The sequence below is a fragment of the Symphalangus syndactylus genome, chromosome 24 (genome assembly GCF_028878055.3).
Source record: "Symphalangus syndactylus isolate Jambi chromosome 24, NHGRI_mSymSyn1-v2.1_pri, whole genome shotgun sequence".
Classification (NCBI taxonomy): Eukaryota; Metazoa; Chordata; class Mammalia; order Primates; family Hylobatidae; genus Symphalangus; species Symphalangus syndactylus.
This window is the reverse complement of record NC_072446.2, coordinates 60,050,637-60,064,171: the sequence shown is the minus strand read 5'-3', so window position 1 is coordinate 60,064,171 and position 13,535 is coordinate 60,050,637. Positions and strand designations below refer to the sequence as shown.

The 13,535-nt window shown below is 34.6% G+C and overlaps 1 protein-coding gene across 7 annotated transcripts in view; it reads left to right on the top strand.

The window, feature by feature from the left end:
- MACROD2 (mono-ADP ribosylhydrolase 2) overlaps positions 1-13,535 on the top strand; it is a 2,104,525-nt gene that overhangs the window by 2,036,824 nt on the left and 54,166 nt on the right. For all 7 annotated transcript variants that reach the window (XM_055265233.2, XM_055265231.2, XM_055265236.2 and 4 more), the window contains 2 exons: positions 3,040-3,114; positions 3,381-3,473. In XM_055265233.2, the coding sequence (XP_055121208.2) occupies positions 3,040-3,114; positions 3,381-3,473 (168 nt within the window). The remainder of the gene's footprint in view (positions 1-3,039; positions 3,115-3,380; positions 3,474-13,535) is intronic.

The window sequence follows — 13,535 nt, the reverse complement described above, 5'->3', positions numbered from 1 at the left end:
GACCATCTTAGTGGAAGTGGGACAATTAGGGCCTCTGGCCTGCCATGTGCACAATCATAACAATTGCTTTTGTTTAATGTGCAGATGGAATACTTGATCCATTTCAACCAGGCATTTGCATTCTTGGTATGCTGTCTTAATTGCCAAAGTTTGTTTTAAGTCTTTAACTTCTATGATCCTTTAGTAAAATGAATGTTTTCTTTAGCACCTATTTTTATTAGTTTTTAGACTAAAGAAAGGTAAACACTATTTTATATTTAATAATGTTTCTTGTATGATTTTTATACTAGATAAGTTAAATTTTACTTTTATATTAGTGTGTTATTAATGTTAAACTTAATTTTAATAAAACCTTGTAGACATATTTATCTAATTTTTTATGTTTAACCATAAGGTAAGATTTTATAGACTTTTTTTAACTTTTTATAATTTTTGTTAAAGAGCAGGTTGATGCTTTAAGAAAAACCTGTAGCATTTTTACTTTAATAACCAGTTCACAGAAAAACTGGGTGATACCTTTTTAACTTTAGCTAATATGTTTACACACAGAATTTTCTTTACAATTAACGTTTTAAAACTGGCTTAAATTTTTAAAACAATAATTTTTTTAATTTTTAATGTAGGTAAAAATCCACATTTTTATGTCCTTTTATAATTTTTTTACTAAAGGTATATTTTACTTTTCTTATACACCTTGCACATAAACTGTTTCTTTAATAGTACTCAGGAGGCCTTATTACTTTTAAATTATACAACATTTTTTGCATAATTTTTTTATAACATTTTTTCTTTCACGACTTTTGTAGACAATTTTTCAACGTCTTAACTTTTTGACTTATTACAAACTTTTTTTCTTTAAACAACTAGTTAATTTATTTCAGGACAAGAATTTACTATATAACACTCTTTTTACATAAATTTTGCCTCCCCCCCACCCCTTTTTTTTTTAAAGCGAACTTTCTTTATATGTCTTTGGACTAGACTGTCTAAGGCCACAAGATTAGAAGTTACTATAATACATGTTACACTGTTAACTTTTAGCAAACTTCACTTTTGTTGAAAACTTTGTAAGTTTGGGATTTCAATTATCCTTTGCTATTAAGAAGACCTTGTTTAGTCTAAATTAACTTAGAATTGGTATAGATGGCCTCTTTTTCTCTCTGCTGGTCTTTCCTTGCCTCTGCCAGCTGCTTATGCTACTGTTCTCGTAATTCTCTTAACTTCCCCCGTGCAGGGGAAGGGGGTCTAAAACTAGCTGTAACTGTCTATGTACGGAAACTGGCCTGGGTGCCTTGGCTTACAGGTTACCTTGTGCCATACTTTTGAAACAAGGGACCTGTCCAGGCTTCCTTCTGATGGCCAACCTACCTCTAATGCTGGCCAGTCTATTTCACACAAAGTTCTGAGTTTTCCTGGTGTCACAGTAACACCGTAATCTCCTTTAAATTCTTTCTTGAAATTTTTTAACATAGTTCTTAGTAGGGTGGGCTTACTTGCACCTGACCTGTTTTTGTTTTTCTCTTTTTTTCCTGAGACAAAATACCATGCTTACACCACACACACTCACCACAGGACAAAGAACGGGTATGGAGGGCACACACACACTTTTACAGTTTATAGTAAACAAAATCACGAAATTCAAAATCCGAGTTCCAAAAGATTCAAGCCAAGTCAAAACCAAAACCAAAGTATCTAGCAATTCAATTCAAGTCAAGTCAAAACCAGAACAAAAGTGCCAGTGCAGGCACACCGTGGGTGATCAGGCTACTCTTCCACTCAGATGGAGTGGGACAGGTTCCAAAGACTAGTCTTACCAAGTTTCAGATGTCCGGACTCCAAGTGCCAGTTCCTTCCCAGTGTTCAGCCACTGTGTTAATCCTCTGCAGGGGCCTGCTATGCGCTGCTCTGGCAAGGTGTTCCACTGGGGCAATTTCCTACCTGGGAGCACTCTTTGGATCCTGTCACTCAGGCTGGCCAGAGCTTCCCGCAGGGATGCTCCACAGGGCAGGCCTAAGCTGCCTAAGGGGCTGCCTCAGCCATCCGTCAGTTACCTCGTTTCCCCATCAGGGAACCAAGAAATGTAGCAGGACGAGCCACAGACAAAACTTCTCAGACACCGAGTTGTAGAAGGAAGGGCTTTATTCAGCTGGGAGCGTTGGCAAGCTACTGCCTTAAAATCCGAGCTCCCCAAATGCACAATTTCTGTCCCTTTTAAGGGCTCATGACACTAAAGATTTCACATGAAAGGGTCATGATTGACTTGAGCAAGCAGGGGGTACATGACAGGGGCTGCATGCACCGGTGGTCAGAGTGAAACAGAACAGGGCAGGGAGTTTCAATGTTCTTCTATACAATGTCTGGAATCTATGAATAACATCAGTTTCTAAATTATGAGTTGATTTTTAACTACTGGGTTTAGGCCAGGCAGGACCAGGCCTGGTTTCGGGCCTGGTGCAGGGCTGCCTGTCTTTGGTTTTGCTTCCTTGCTTTTCTCTTAAAACAGGTACTGAGTATAAAACCATATAAAGCAATATGAGAGGGTCTCTCTCTTCCCTCAGAGCTGTTATCCCTCCAGTTCCCTTGTGTCCACATTACTCAAGTTTTTTATGCTCTGTTGATGGAAAAATGAAAGTGCAAGTAGTGTTTTCATTTTCTAGGAATCCTCACTATGGGAAATATTTGTGTCTTAAAAGGAAATTAAATGTAGTTAACCCATACAGCCCAGAAATTATTGTAAAATTTGAAAATTTCCAGGTTGTGTCCTCTATCCATATCCTGTGCATTCCTAAGCTAAATAAGTATGCCAGTTTCATATCAGTTTCCAAAAAAAAAAAAGATTTTTTCCTAAATTATCAGGATATTTCTCAGAAAATAATTGATACAAATCTGATGATTAGAAAAATTGTATCTTTGCCTTTGGTTTCAAAACTGTTCTCTATCTCTGCAAGCATGATTAAAGCATGGTTTCTGAAGGTCAGGAATAAAGCTACGGTCATGCATGTCACATTTATTTTATTTTTCAATCACTGTTTTGAATAGGACAAGAGAATGATTCAAGGAAGGATGAAATAAAAATTGAAACAGAATCCCAGAGCTCATATATGGAAACAGAAGGTACTGAAACCAAAATATATTGTTATCAGAGAATGAGATGAAACTGTGAACCATGACTTCTATATAAACCTGTGTGTGTGTGCATGGTATGTGTGTATGTTTTAGGCAATGATTACTGGAGGATAGCAATAGTGTTCAACTTGGTGTACCTATTGAAACTTGGAGGGGGAAAAAAGAACTCTAACCTTCTATGCCATAGTCACAGTATTCTCTCAATGATTCCAACTAAAACAACCCTGAGTGTCCGTCTGTGTCATTCTATTTAGAACTTTCATCAAACCAAGAAGATGCCGTGATTGTGGAGCAACCGGAAGTGATTCCATTAACAGATGACCAAGAAGAAAAAGAAGGTGAAAAAGGTAGGACTGCTCTTAAATTAACCCATCAAGAATGGAGAGTTTCTTTGGATTCTTGCCTAGAATTCAACCATCAAAGTTATTCTCATGCAATTACAGTTTGTAAAGGGGGAAAATGAACATTTCCTTAACCCCAAATCTCCGTTTGAAAGTAGAATAAAATCTAGAAGTAGCAAAAGAAAATACTCGGAAGACCTACAGCAATTACATATAGCATAAAGATGTTTTTGTTATTCATTTAGATTCAATTTAAATTTTTAAAATTACAGTATTGAGAAAGTCTGCAAGAAATCAAAATTATGGACTAGAGGGATAAAGTTCATACAAAATCTGAAATGGCTTTAAAGCAAATAGACTGACCTTTTTGTATTGATTTCATCTGTCTTCCTTAGTATAGTAGTGATGAAAGAAACAATTTATGTAAAATATGCACGTTATATGAACCTAAATTGCAATCTTGCTTGCTAATATTAGGATGCAATCATATTGAATACTGTTTTAAAAAAAAGTGAGCATTATAATGATTTCTGAAAACTCAAGAGGAATGAACAATCCTTAAACATTAAAACAGCATTTGGGGCAAGAAGACAATGTATTAGAGTGAAGAGAAATATTTTTTAAAATGTGTTTTAAAAAACTATTCTGATTAATTTAGTGTTAATTGAAGAACTTAAATAATTCAATTTTTAAATATAAAGCAATCTCTTAAAAGAAGCTAATAAAATAATTTTTGTTACAGTATATCATAAATCATACTGCTCTTAAATATGTATTTTCAAAGCAGTTGCAGAGTAATAACTTGACAGGCCTTATGTATAGAACACAGTGATCAGTTGTGTTTCCAAATTAAAATTCAGACATGATCTCAATTGTAGAATCAGGTCAATAGCAACTACAGCTTCCAAATTATGAACTCTTCTCGGCAGGGGCATTGATACAGTTTAATTGCAAAACCATGTTAGAGATTTTGACACTTTTAAAATGTTGACTGCATTTTCAGTACAATATTCCCCCACGTGTATGCCTCTAATAAGCTTTTCTCTATTGCAAATCCTAGTTCAGGCTCATGACTCCACATTCCTGTCAAGTCAAATAAAGGGTATATTCAAAGTTATTTCAGGTCTAATATTGATAACTGAGAATTGATACAACCCTTACTCAGAATCAGATATATGGTATTGCTCTCTTCAGTTGTAGTTTAAAAGTGTAAAATAGACAATGCTGCGTGTGTTAGCTTAATTTCTCTGTAACAGAAATTGTTTGCTCTGTTTATTGCATTTCAAGAAATGCAAATGGTAAAGAGGAACATCAAACAGCTGTACATTTTCCTCTTTTGACTTGACCTATAAGAAAAAAGCTGGCATTCAGCACATTGACATGTTTCCCTTCTCCCAGAGCCTTCCCAAGCATTGAACACTACTCTGATGACTGAAGAATTAAATACCCACCTTTCCTCTCTTCCTTGTAAATATGCCAATCTTTTTCTGATAATGGTGGAATAGCATGTGGGAAAAAAGCAAGGTGAAATTCTGCTACTTGCTTTTAGCAACTATGAGGTTGAATTTCTTTATTAAAATTTGACTTTTCACTGTAAGCTGACAATGCTGGTAGTCTTGAATTAACCACATTTTCTCTTCCCATCTTTACCACAGATATTTCACTTGGCCCTGCCTTGAATATTTCTGGTTTTTAAATTTGAAATAATTTTAAATGCATCACCTTTGTCATCTTATACTTTGTATCAAAGTATGAGTAAAAAGCTATTTTGTTCCCTATATGAAAAGTACTCAGAGGAAAAGGAGGCAATGTAGATTCATGGTGCTCTGCAGTAGCTCTGCACCACCAATTGACAAGCTGGGTGACTTTGGACAAGTTACTTAACCTATCTGCTTCAGGTTCTTCATCTGTAAGATGATGATGGCAAAAGTACCTGTCACATATAGTTGTGGTGAAAATTTAATAAGTAAAATGTGCAAAGCAATTAAAACAATGTGTGATACATAGAATGCACTCCATAAGTATTTAGTGTTTATCATAATTTGATAAATTGATGACAAAGTCAAGAAAATCCACGTGATTTCCCCAAGTCCATTCATCATCCTTCTTCACTATTTTGAATCTGTAGAAAGTCACATATTCTACATTATCCTTCAACAACGACAACCGGTTCTATCCATTTGGTTGGCAGCACCATCTCAGGCCGGCAGTTTTGATATGCTCTAAACTCTTTACATTGCTGCATATTTTATTCTAAAGAGATAAAACAACTAATAGAAGGAAGCCAGGTGGAAGGCATTTCTCTCCATTCATAAACACTTTCTTGTTTGTCGGTATCTCAATCTTCCATCTGAGAAATAAATACAACCATAACTTCTGTTTTTTAAAAAAAGAAACCATTCAGCTGTTGATAGATCCACAAAAGAAAAGTAGTAAATAAATTCAAAGTAGCAATTTTTTTACTTTCTTTTTATTTAGTTATTAAAAAGTCTTGTTTGAAAACATTTCAAGGCTATAGCTCCATATTTTGTATTCACAAAATAGTGTCTTAATGGAAAGTTGTACATATATATTAAGAATTATCTGTAAACAAAACAAATGAGTATTTTATTACATTTGTAAAGACATTCTTCATAGCTTTAGAAGTATTCATTCTCTTTTATTTTAAGAATCCTTTTAAGGAGGCAGAAAGTGATTCCTTTTAAAAAAAAAATCCAGACCAGGAAAAATATATAACCTTTTTCTCTCTTTTTGTAGCATTTTATAAGATTAGAAAATGTAGATAATCTTCAGGATACATCTTCTATGGCTCCCAGGTGTATGGGCACGGATGTTGCAACATTAAGTTTTGAAGTTAGTTCTACTAAAATATGGATTTTGAAAAGAAGGAAAAATATTCAGCAGAAGTTCATGCTGATAAAATTACACAATAGCGCAGTGGACATGTCCCTGGGAGACCTGAAATACAAAAATTTCAACAGGCAGAAAGTGAGGTTTCACATATGGCAGCTTTTCTGATATAGCCACATTGCCTCTTCCTAAATGAGCCTAGTTTTATGATTTCCCAGCAGGACCTGCAACACATATGAAATCCAGTCGAATAACGTTATCTAGGTTAATAACCAAATAGGAAAGTAACATTATAGAAGATCTCCTCTGAAAAGGATCTCATATTTTAGTATAAAATATAAAGTCAGCATTAAAATATCTTTCTTACATTTGTTATTTAGGCAAATTTAGAAATATTTGACATAAAATCTTAACTATATCAACATCAAGTTATTATTTCACAAAATTCTCATATATGTTTTATTATGATATATATTGGATTTTTTTTCTCTAAGTGTTATACAGAATGAATACATTTGGTCCCCATAATTTTTCATATCAATTAATAAGTGTAGTGTGGAATAGTAATCCTTTGTCTGTTTACCTAAGAAAGATTGAGCAAAATGTTGACAGAGACTTAAAGTATATTATGGTTTAATGTTTTCTTAGAAAAAGATGCATATGGGCAGGCGTGCAAGTAAAGAGTTAAGAGCAAGCCAGTGACAAGTGTAAAGTATCATGCCCTTAGGTTCATGTTTTGAACCAACCATGGTCTGACCAGCATGACCTTGAGACATAGTGTACAGACAGCCATGGCTTCTAGCCCTGCCTGTGTGATTCCTGGCAATCCTTAAACTTCAAAGAATCCCAGTCTCTAGGGTAATAATGAGGCGCATGAACTCAAAATTGCAGTTATAAGGTTCTCCAGTTTTATAAATTTTCTTAGAAGGCCAACTCTGAAGAACCACATTCTTGGTGAAACAAGAGCGATGGCATGGGAGCCAACGGTCAGCCATGCTGAAAGCTGAAATCATAGGTTTTCCTCAGTTTTAGTTATTGTACCCTATTGATAAAAATATAGAGGTGCCCTAGGCCAGGCAAAAAAATCAGCCAACTATATTAGGACTTACCAATGATTGGACAGCTAATTATTCCCTAAAGATACTTTAAAGGGGGAGGGGAATGCCTTTATAGCTCAAGGTGGGTTTACACAGAAACTCTACTCAGAACCAAGCTGGATTTCCATCACCATCTTTCTTAGTCCACGTGGGAAACATCTTTTTTTGCAACTCCTCTGGCTACGATTTCATCTTTTAGTGAACACATAGCAAGTGAACGACTTTCTCTTATGTTCCCACCAATCAAATCCATTAGAGGTTTGTCTCATCTACAAAGCACCCCTGTATAGCCCTTGGTGTTTTCCATTTCTCATAGGATTCTTACATCACTGGCAGAGCCCTTTCTTCTCTCCTTGAAAAGCAGACCTTGCACTAGCAGTGTTGCCATACACAGAGTACCTGTGTATTACACAATAGCACAGTGGACGTATCCCTGGGAATAGAATACCTAATACTTGGGCCATCATATACAGGCTGTGTTCTTGGCTATAAAGAATCATTGCTCAGGCATATTTTTGATTCATGCGAAATACTATATACACTTGCATGTTGAGTAACAAACTTACTGGAACATTCTACTTTCAGAAAGTCTTTGTATCTCTTTTCAAATGAAGTCAAGTTTAGTAATACTATATTATCCATATTAGCAGCACCATTATTTAGTTTTCTAAGGCAGTTTTACCATTTGTTTTCTTCTTTTTTAATAATATTTTGAATCTGAAATTCAACAACCAAAATTATGTTTTAGGATATCAGTTAAATTAAAAATGCTGGTCTCTGTTTGAGTTTTATGAATATTTTAGTGTCTAATGAAATTCCTCACATTGGTTAAGTACCTTGAACATAAAAATTATAAAGTCTTAAGCTAAACTGTTTAGGTTTTCTACATGTCTCTATGTATGCAGTGTAAACATATAGAACCAGTTCATTCAAATTATGCTGCATATCTGACCTATAAAGTTAAAAAACACAGAAGAATAAAAGGTATATTCACTGCACTTTGTCTTGCACTTTGATTTCTTGCTACAATAATGATGTTGGTGTGGATAGCATATATGCATGTGTACATGTGTAAGGTTAAATTTTACATGTATAAAGTTCACATGTATCTACCCAGTAAGAAAGTTATGCAGGCCTCTTGAGTTTGTTCAAATCCTCTAGCTTGCTGCAATCATCTTGTCTTTAAAGATTTAGAAAAAAATTGCCCTGAACCTCCATTTTTCATGGTAGGAGAAATCTATCATTCCTTCCAATATGTCTGAGAATTCTTTGGTGTCAGGTTTATTTCTTCTAATCTCAGGCTCCAAGCTCCTGCCTCTGGTTCTCACTTCAGCCTTTACCTTTCCTTTTTATCATAAGCTGTCTCTAGTTCTCACTATGGCTCCCACTCAGACACCACTACCACCTCTCATCCCTTCACTCCGTGCAGTACCACAAACTCAGAGATATGTGTAGGTTTAAGCGAATGTCAGGGTCAATACTTGTAATTAACTTGTGCTTGCCCATCTGGCAAATTTTAAGAGACCATCTCTTCTAAGTCTCCAGCATCCAGCTACATCCTGTATTACCCTTTGTCTTCTTTGATTTCTTGCAGTTCATAACACTCCAGTTTCATTTACAGTTTAACTTTGTATCATGCCTATGTCCTTCTGGTCTTGCCCTGAGGTGTATGATTCAACAACCATGTGGCTTATCAAATCACATGGCTTATCAAAGTAATTTGCAGAAACAAAAGATCACTCACATAAGTGGAATTCTGTCTTTAAATGTTGAACTTTTTACTCCTCTCTGCCAAATTAGAGTTCTATAACTCTCTGTGCATAAAGTACCTGAATTTTTTTCACAACTAATAAAAAGATGAACTTGTACTTGCATCTAAACATAGTATTGTTTTACATATATTATCCTGAAATGCTTCAGAAAATTAGCCTTCTCTAAAGATAGTGAGTATAATTATTAACATTTATTCCTTATATTTAACTTCCTTCCAAAGACATTATATAATGCTAAATTGAAATTTTCAGAAAGATAAAAATATGACTCTCATACAACTATAAAATCAATACAAGTAAAATATTTTATTTAAATGATTAACTAGTAAGGGAATCATTAAGATGTTAAAATTGCTTCAAAAGAGAATCTGAAGAGTTATGTGTGTGTGTGTGTGTGTGTGTAAAATCCATCTATCATCTATACAGTGACATTTTAGTCAACGACAGACCATATATGTCGCAATGGTCCCATAAGATTATGATACTACATTTTTACTGTACCTTTTCTCTGTTTAGATATGTTTTGACATACAAATACTTACCATTGTGTTATAATTATCTACAGTCTTCAGCACAGTAACATGCTGTATAGGTTTGTAACCTAACAGCAGTAGACTATACCATATAACCTTGGTATGTAGTAGGCTATACCATCGAGGTTTGTGCAGGTACACTCTATGATGTTTGCATGATGAAATCACCTGGCAACATGTCTCTCAGAATGTATCTTCACCTTAAGCAATGCATGACTGCATATTGGTTATGAATTATGGCTATATGGATATAAACATGGATCCATAATACACACACATTCAGAAACACTGAATATATCCATACAAACACGCACAATTCAAGAACACTGAAAGTTTCCAAACTGGCTAATATCATACAGGGCAATACAACATATCCTTTCTTTCTATCAGACAAAATTCATTTTCACTGATATGAACAAATCTCATTTTCATTACTACAAGTTTTCTACATGTTACCTTCTACCTGTACAGATGTGTAAAATAGTCTAGTGAATAGAAAGCTGGTCAAAGGAATACACCCTCATAGAACCAGATAATCCCAGAGAGTCTGGAGGGTGACATTCAACCTTCCACCCCAGTGACACCCAGGGATCTCTTTTATCCATTGTCAAGTCTTAGACAATTTTTCTTGACAGTATACTGAAGGCAAAACTGCCCTTTTTTTTTTTTACCTGTTTACCACCTCACTTATTTGTTATTGTTCACTGTTTGATACATTTGATAGACAGTGATAAAATACTAAGGTAGTATCAGAGTAGGGCAGTAGCTTCCAATTTCATCTGAGGTTGTAGTTTACTTGATATTGTTTTATGGTAAGTACTGCTATTCTACATTTAATATAGTTGTACACACACTGTAGATGAAGGTGTACTTCTAAGATGCCTCAATTGTAAGATGTGCCATTATTGTACATATTATTAACAAATTTTCTAAAATCTTGCTTATTAAAGTAAGACACAATAATTTCTTATCATTTAGGATTTTTATTTTATATGTTTGAAAAAACTCTTCGAACAAGATGTAGAACGTTTTCATATATTACTCTTGAGAATACATAAAAAGAAAATGTAAGTCTAAAGGAATTAGTTATGATATTGCTAAAACTTCATCAGGTTCAGTGTCCTACTTCTAAATCACTTTCAGTCAAAGTCATCAATATCTGTTTTTCTTACACAATATTGTCCTCTGCCAATATCTTTGATGGTTCAGAATTTAAGCGAATTCATAAAGAATTTAAAACTCACTGGCTTGTAAGTCTCTTAAGACTTAAGTCTATCTATCTTGCTCTCATAGAGTTAGCCTGTTTTTTCTTTTTTGCTTCTACTTAGAGGCTGTTAAAACACTCCTGACTCACCAACTCCCTCCATATTTATTATTTTTCAGAGATTTTCACCCAAGTCATTGAAACTCATTCTGCAAGTCTGAGTACTTTTGGTTTTGATGCTAATGCATATATGAGTATGATAAATTGTATCATCATGTCCTGACCAACAAAAATTTTGTAACAATTCACTGTTTTAAAGATGTTAAGATGTGAAAGCAGTGTACTTTATATTAGGAAATATAGTATTTATTTCACAATGAAAACTACTACACTGAGACTAGAAAATGGAAACTTGATTACAAGTGATATAATTGAGTATATTTGATATACTCAATTGATATATAATTGAGGTTTTTTTTCTACTAACTCTAATGACTAGCAGTGGGATCCTTATTAGCACAGCAGTCCACCATTACCCTACTGCATAACTAAGAAAGTTATGTATAACTTTGTGTAACTAAGAAAGTCATAAATGGTTTTATTCATACATTCAACAAATGCTTTTAATGCACATGTAATATGTACCAGAAATTATATAGACACTAGCACTGAAACTGAGGAAAACAGACAAAGCCACTGCTGGGCTCATTCCAAGCATAGAGCTCAGGATGAAGTGTTTTTTAAAAAAACTTTTTACTTTATTATTTTTTTATTTTTTTTGGAGACAGAGTCTCGCTCTGTCACCCAGGCTGGAGTGTAGTGGCGCAATCTCAGCTTACTGCAAGCTCCACCTCCCAGGTTCATGCCATTCTCCTCCTTCAGCCTCCCGAGTAGCTGGGACTACAGGTGCCCACCACCATGCCCGGCTAATTTTTTTGTATTTTTAGTAGAGACGGGGTTTCACCGTGTTAGCCAGGATGGTCTCAATCTCCTGACCTCCTGATCCACCCTCCTCAGCCTCCCAAAGTGCTGGGATTACAGGCGTAAGCCACCACGCCTGGACTTTTTTCTTTTTAACTTTTTAAGATTCCTCATATAAATGAGATCACACAGTGTTTGTCTTTGTCTTATTTCACTCAGCATAATGCCCTCAAGTTTCATCCATGTTGTCACAAATGGCAGGATTTCCTTCTTTTTATGCTGAGTAATATTCCATTATACATATATATTCCATTGTATACATATTATGTATACAAATGTGAGATGCGTGTGTGTGTGTGTATGTGTGTGTCACATTTTTCTTTATTTATTTATTCATCTATGGGCACTTAGGTTGTTTCTGTGTCCTGGATATTATGAATAATGCTGCAATGAACACGAGAGTGCAGACATCAAGCTACTGATTTCTCTTCCTTCAGATATGTAGCCAGAAGTGGGATGGCTGGATTGTTTGGTAATTCTATTTTTAATTTTTTGTGGAACCTCCATACTATTTTCCATAATGCTGTACTAATTTACATTTCCATTAACAGTGTAAAAGGTTCCCTTTTTTCCACACCCTCACCAACACTTCTTAGTTCTTTCTTGCCTTTTTGATGAAACTCTCCCTAACAAGTGTAAGGTCATATCTCATTGTGATTTTGATTTCTAATTCCCTGATGATTAGTGATGTTCAGCACCTTATCTCATATCTAATGGCCATTCATAAGTCTTCTTCGGAACAATGTCTATTCAGGTCTTGGTGTCAACATAATGCTGGTCTCATAAAATGAATTTGGAAGTCTTCCTTTCTCTTCAGTTTTTTCGAAAGAGTTTGAGTAAGATTGGCATTAATTCTTCTTTAAATGTTTGGTATAATTCACCAGCGAATTAACCTGGTCCTGGGCTTTTCTTTGTTGAGAGGATTTTGATTACTGACTCAAACTCTTTACTGATTTTTGATCTAATCAGATTTTCTACTTTAAATCAGATAATCTGTTTTATTGTAATTCTTATATGTTTGGGATATTAACCCCTTATCATATATATGGTTTACAAATATTTTCTTCCATTTTATATGTTGCCTTTTCACCTTGTTGATTATTTCCTTTTCTGTTTAGAAGCTTTTTAGTTTAACGAAAATCTGTTTATTTATTTTTGCCTTTTTCACTTGTGCTTTTGATGTCATATCCAAAAAATCATTACCAAGACCAACATTGAGAAGTTTTTTCGTATGTCTTCTATATGAGTTTTATGGTTTCAGGTCTTACATTTAAGTTTTTAATCTATTTCAAGTTAATTTCTGTGAGTGGTATAAGATAGAGGTATAATTTTATTCTTTTCTATGTGGGTATCCAGTTTTCCCAGCATCAGTTATTAAAGAGACTATCCTTTCACTGTTGTGTGTTCTTGACATCCTTGTCAAGTATTAGTTGACTTTATATGCATGGGTTTATTTCTGGGATTCTCAATTCTGTTCTATTGGTCTGTGTGTCTGTTGTTGTGCCAGTACCATACTGTTTTGATTACTATAGCTTTGAAATGTAGTTTGAAATCAGTAAATGTGGTGTCTCTGGCTTTTTTCCTCTTTCTCAAGATTGCTTTGACTATTTGGAATATTTTGTATTTCCATA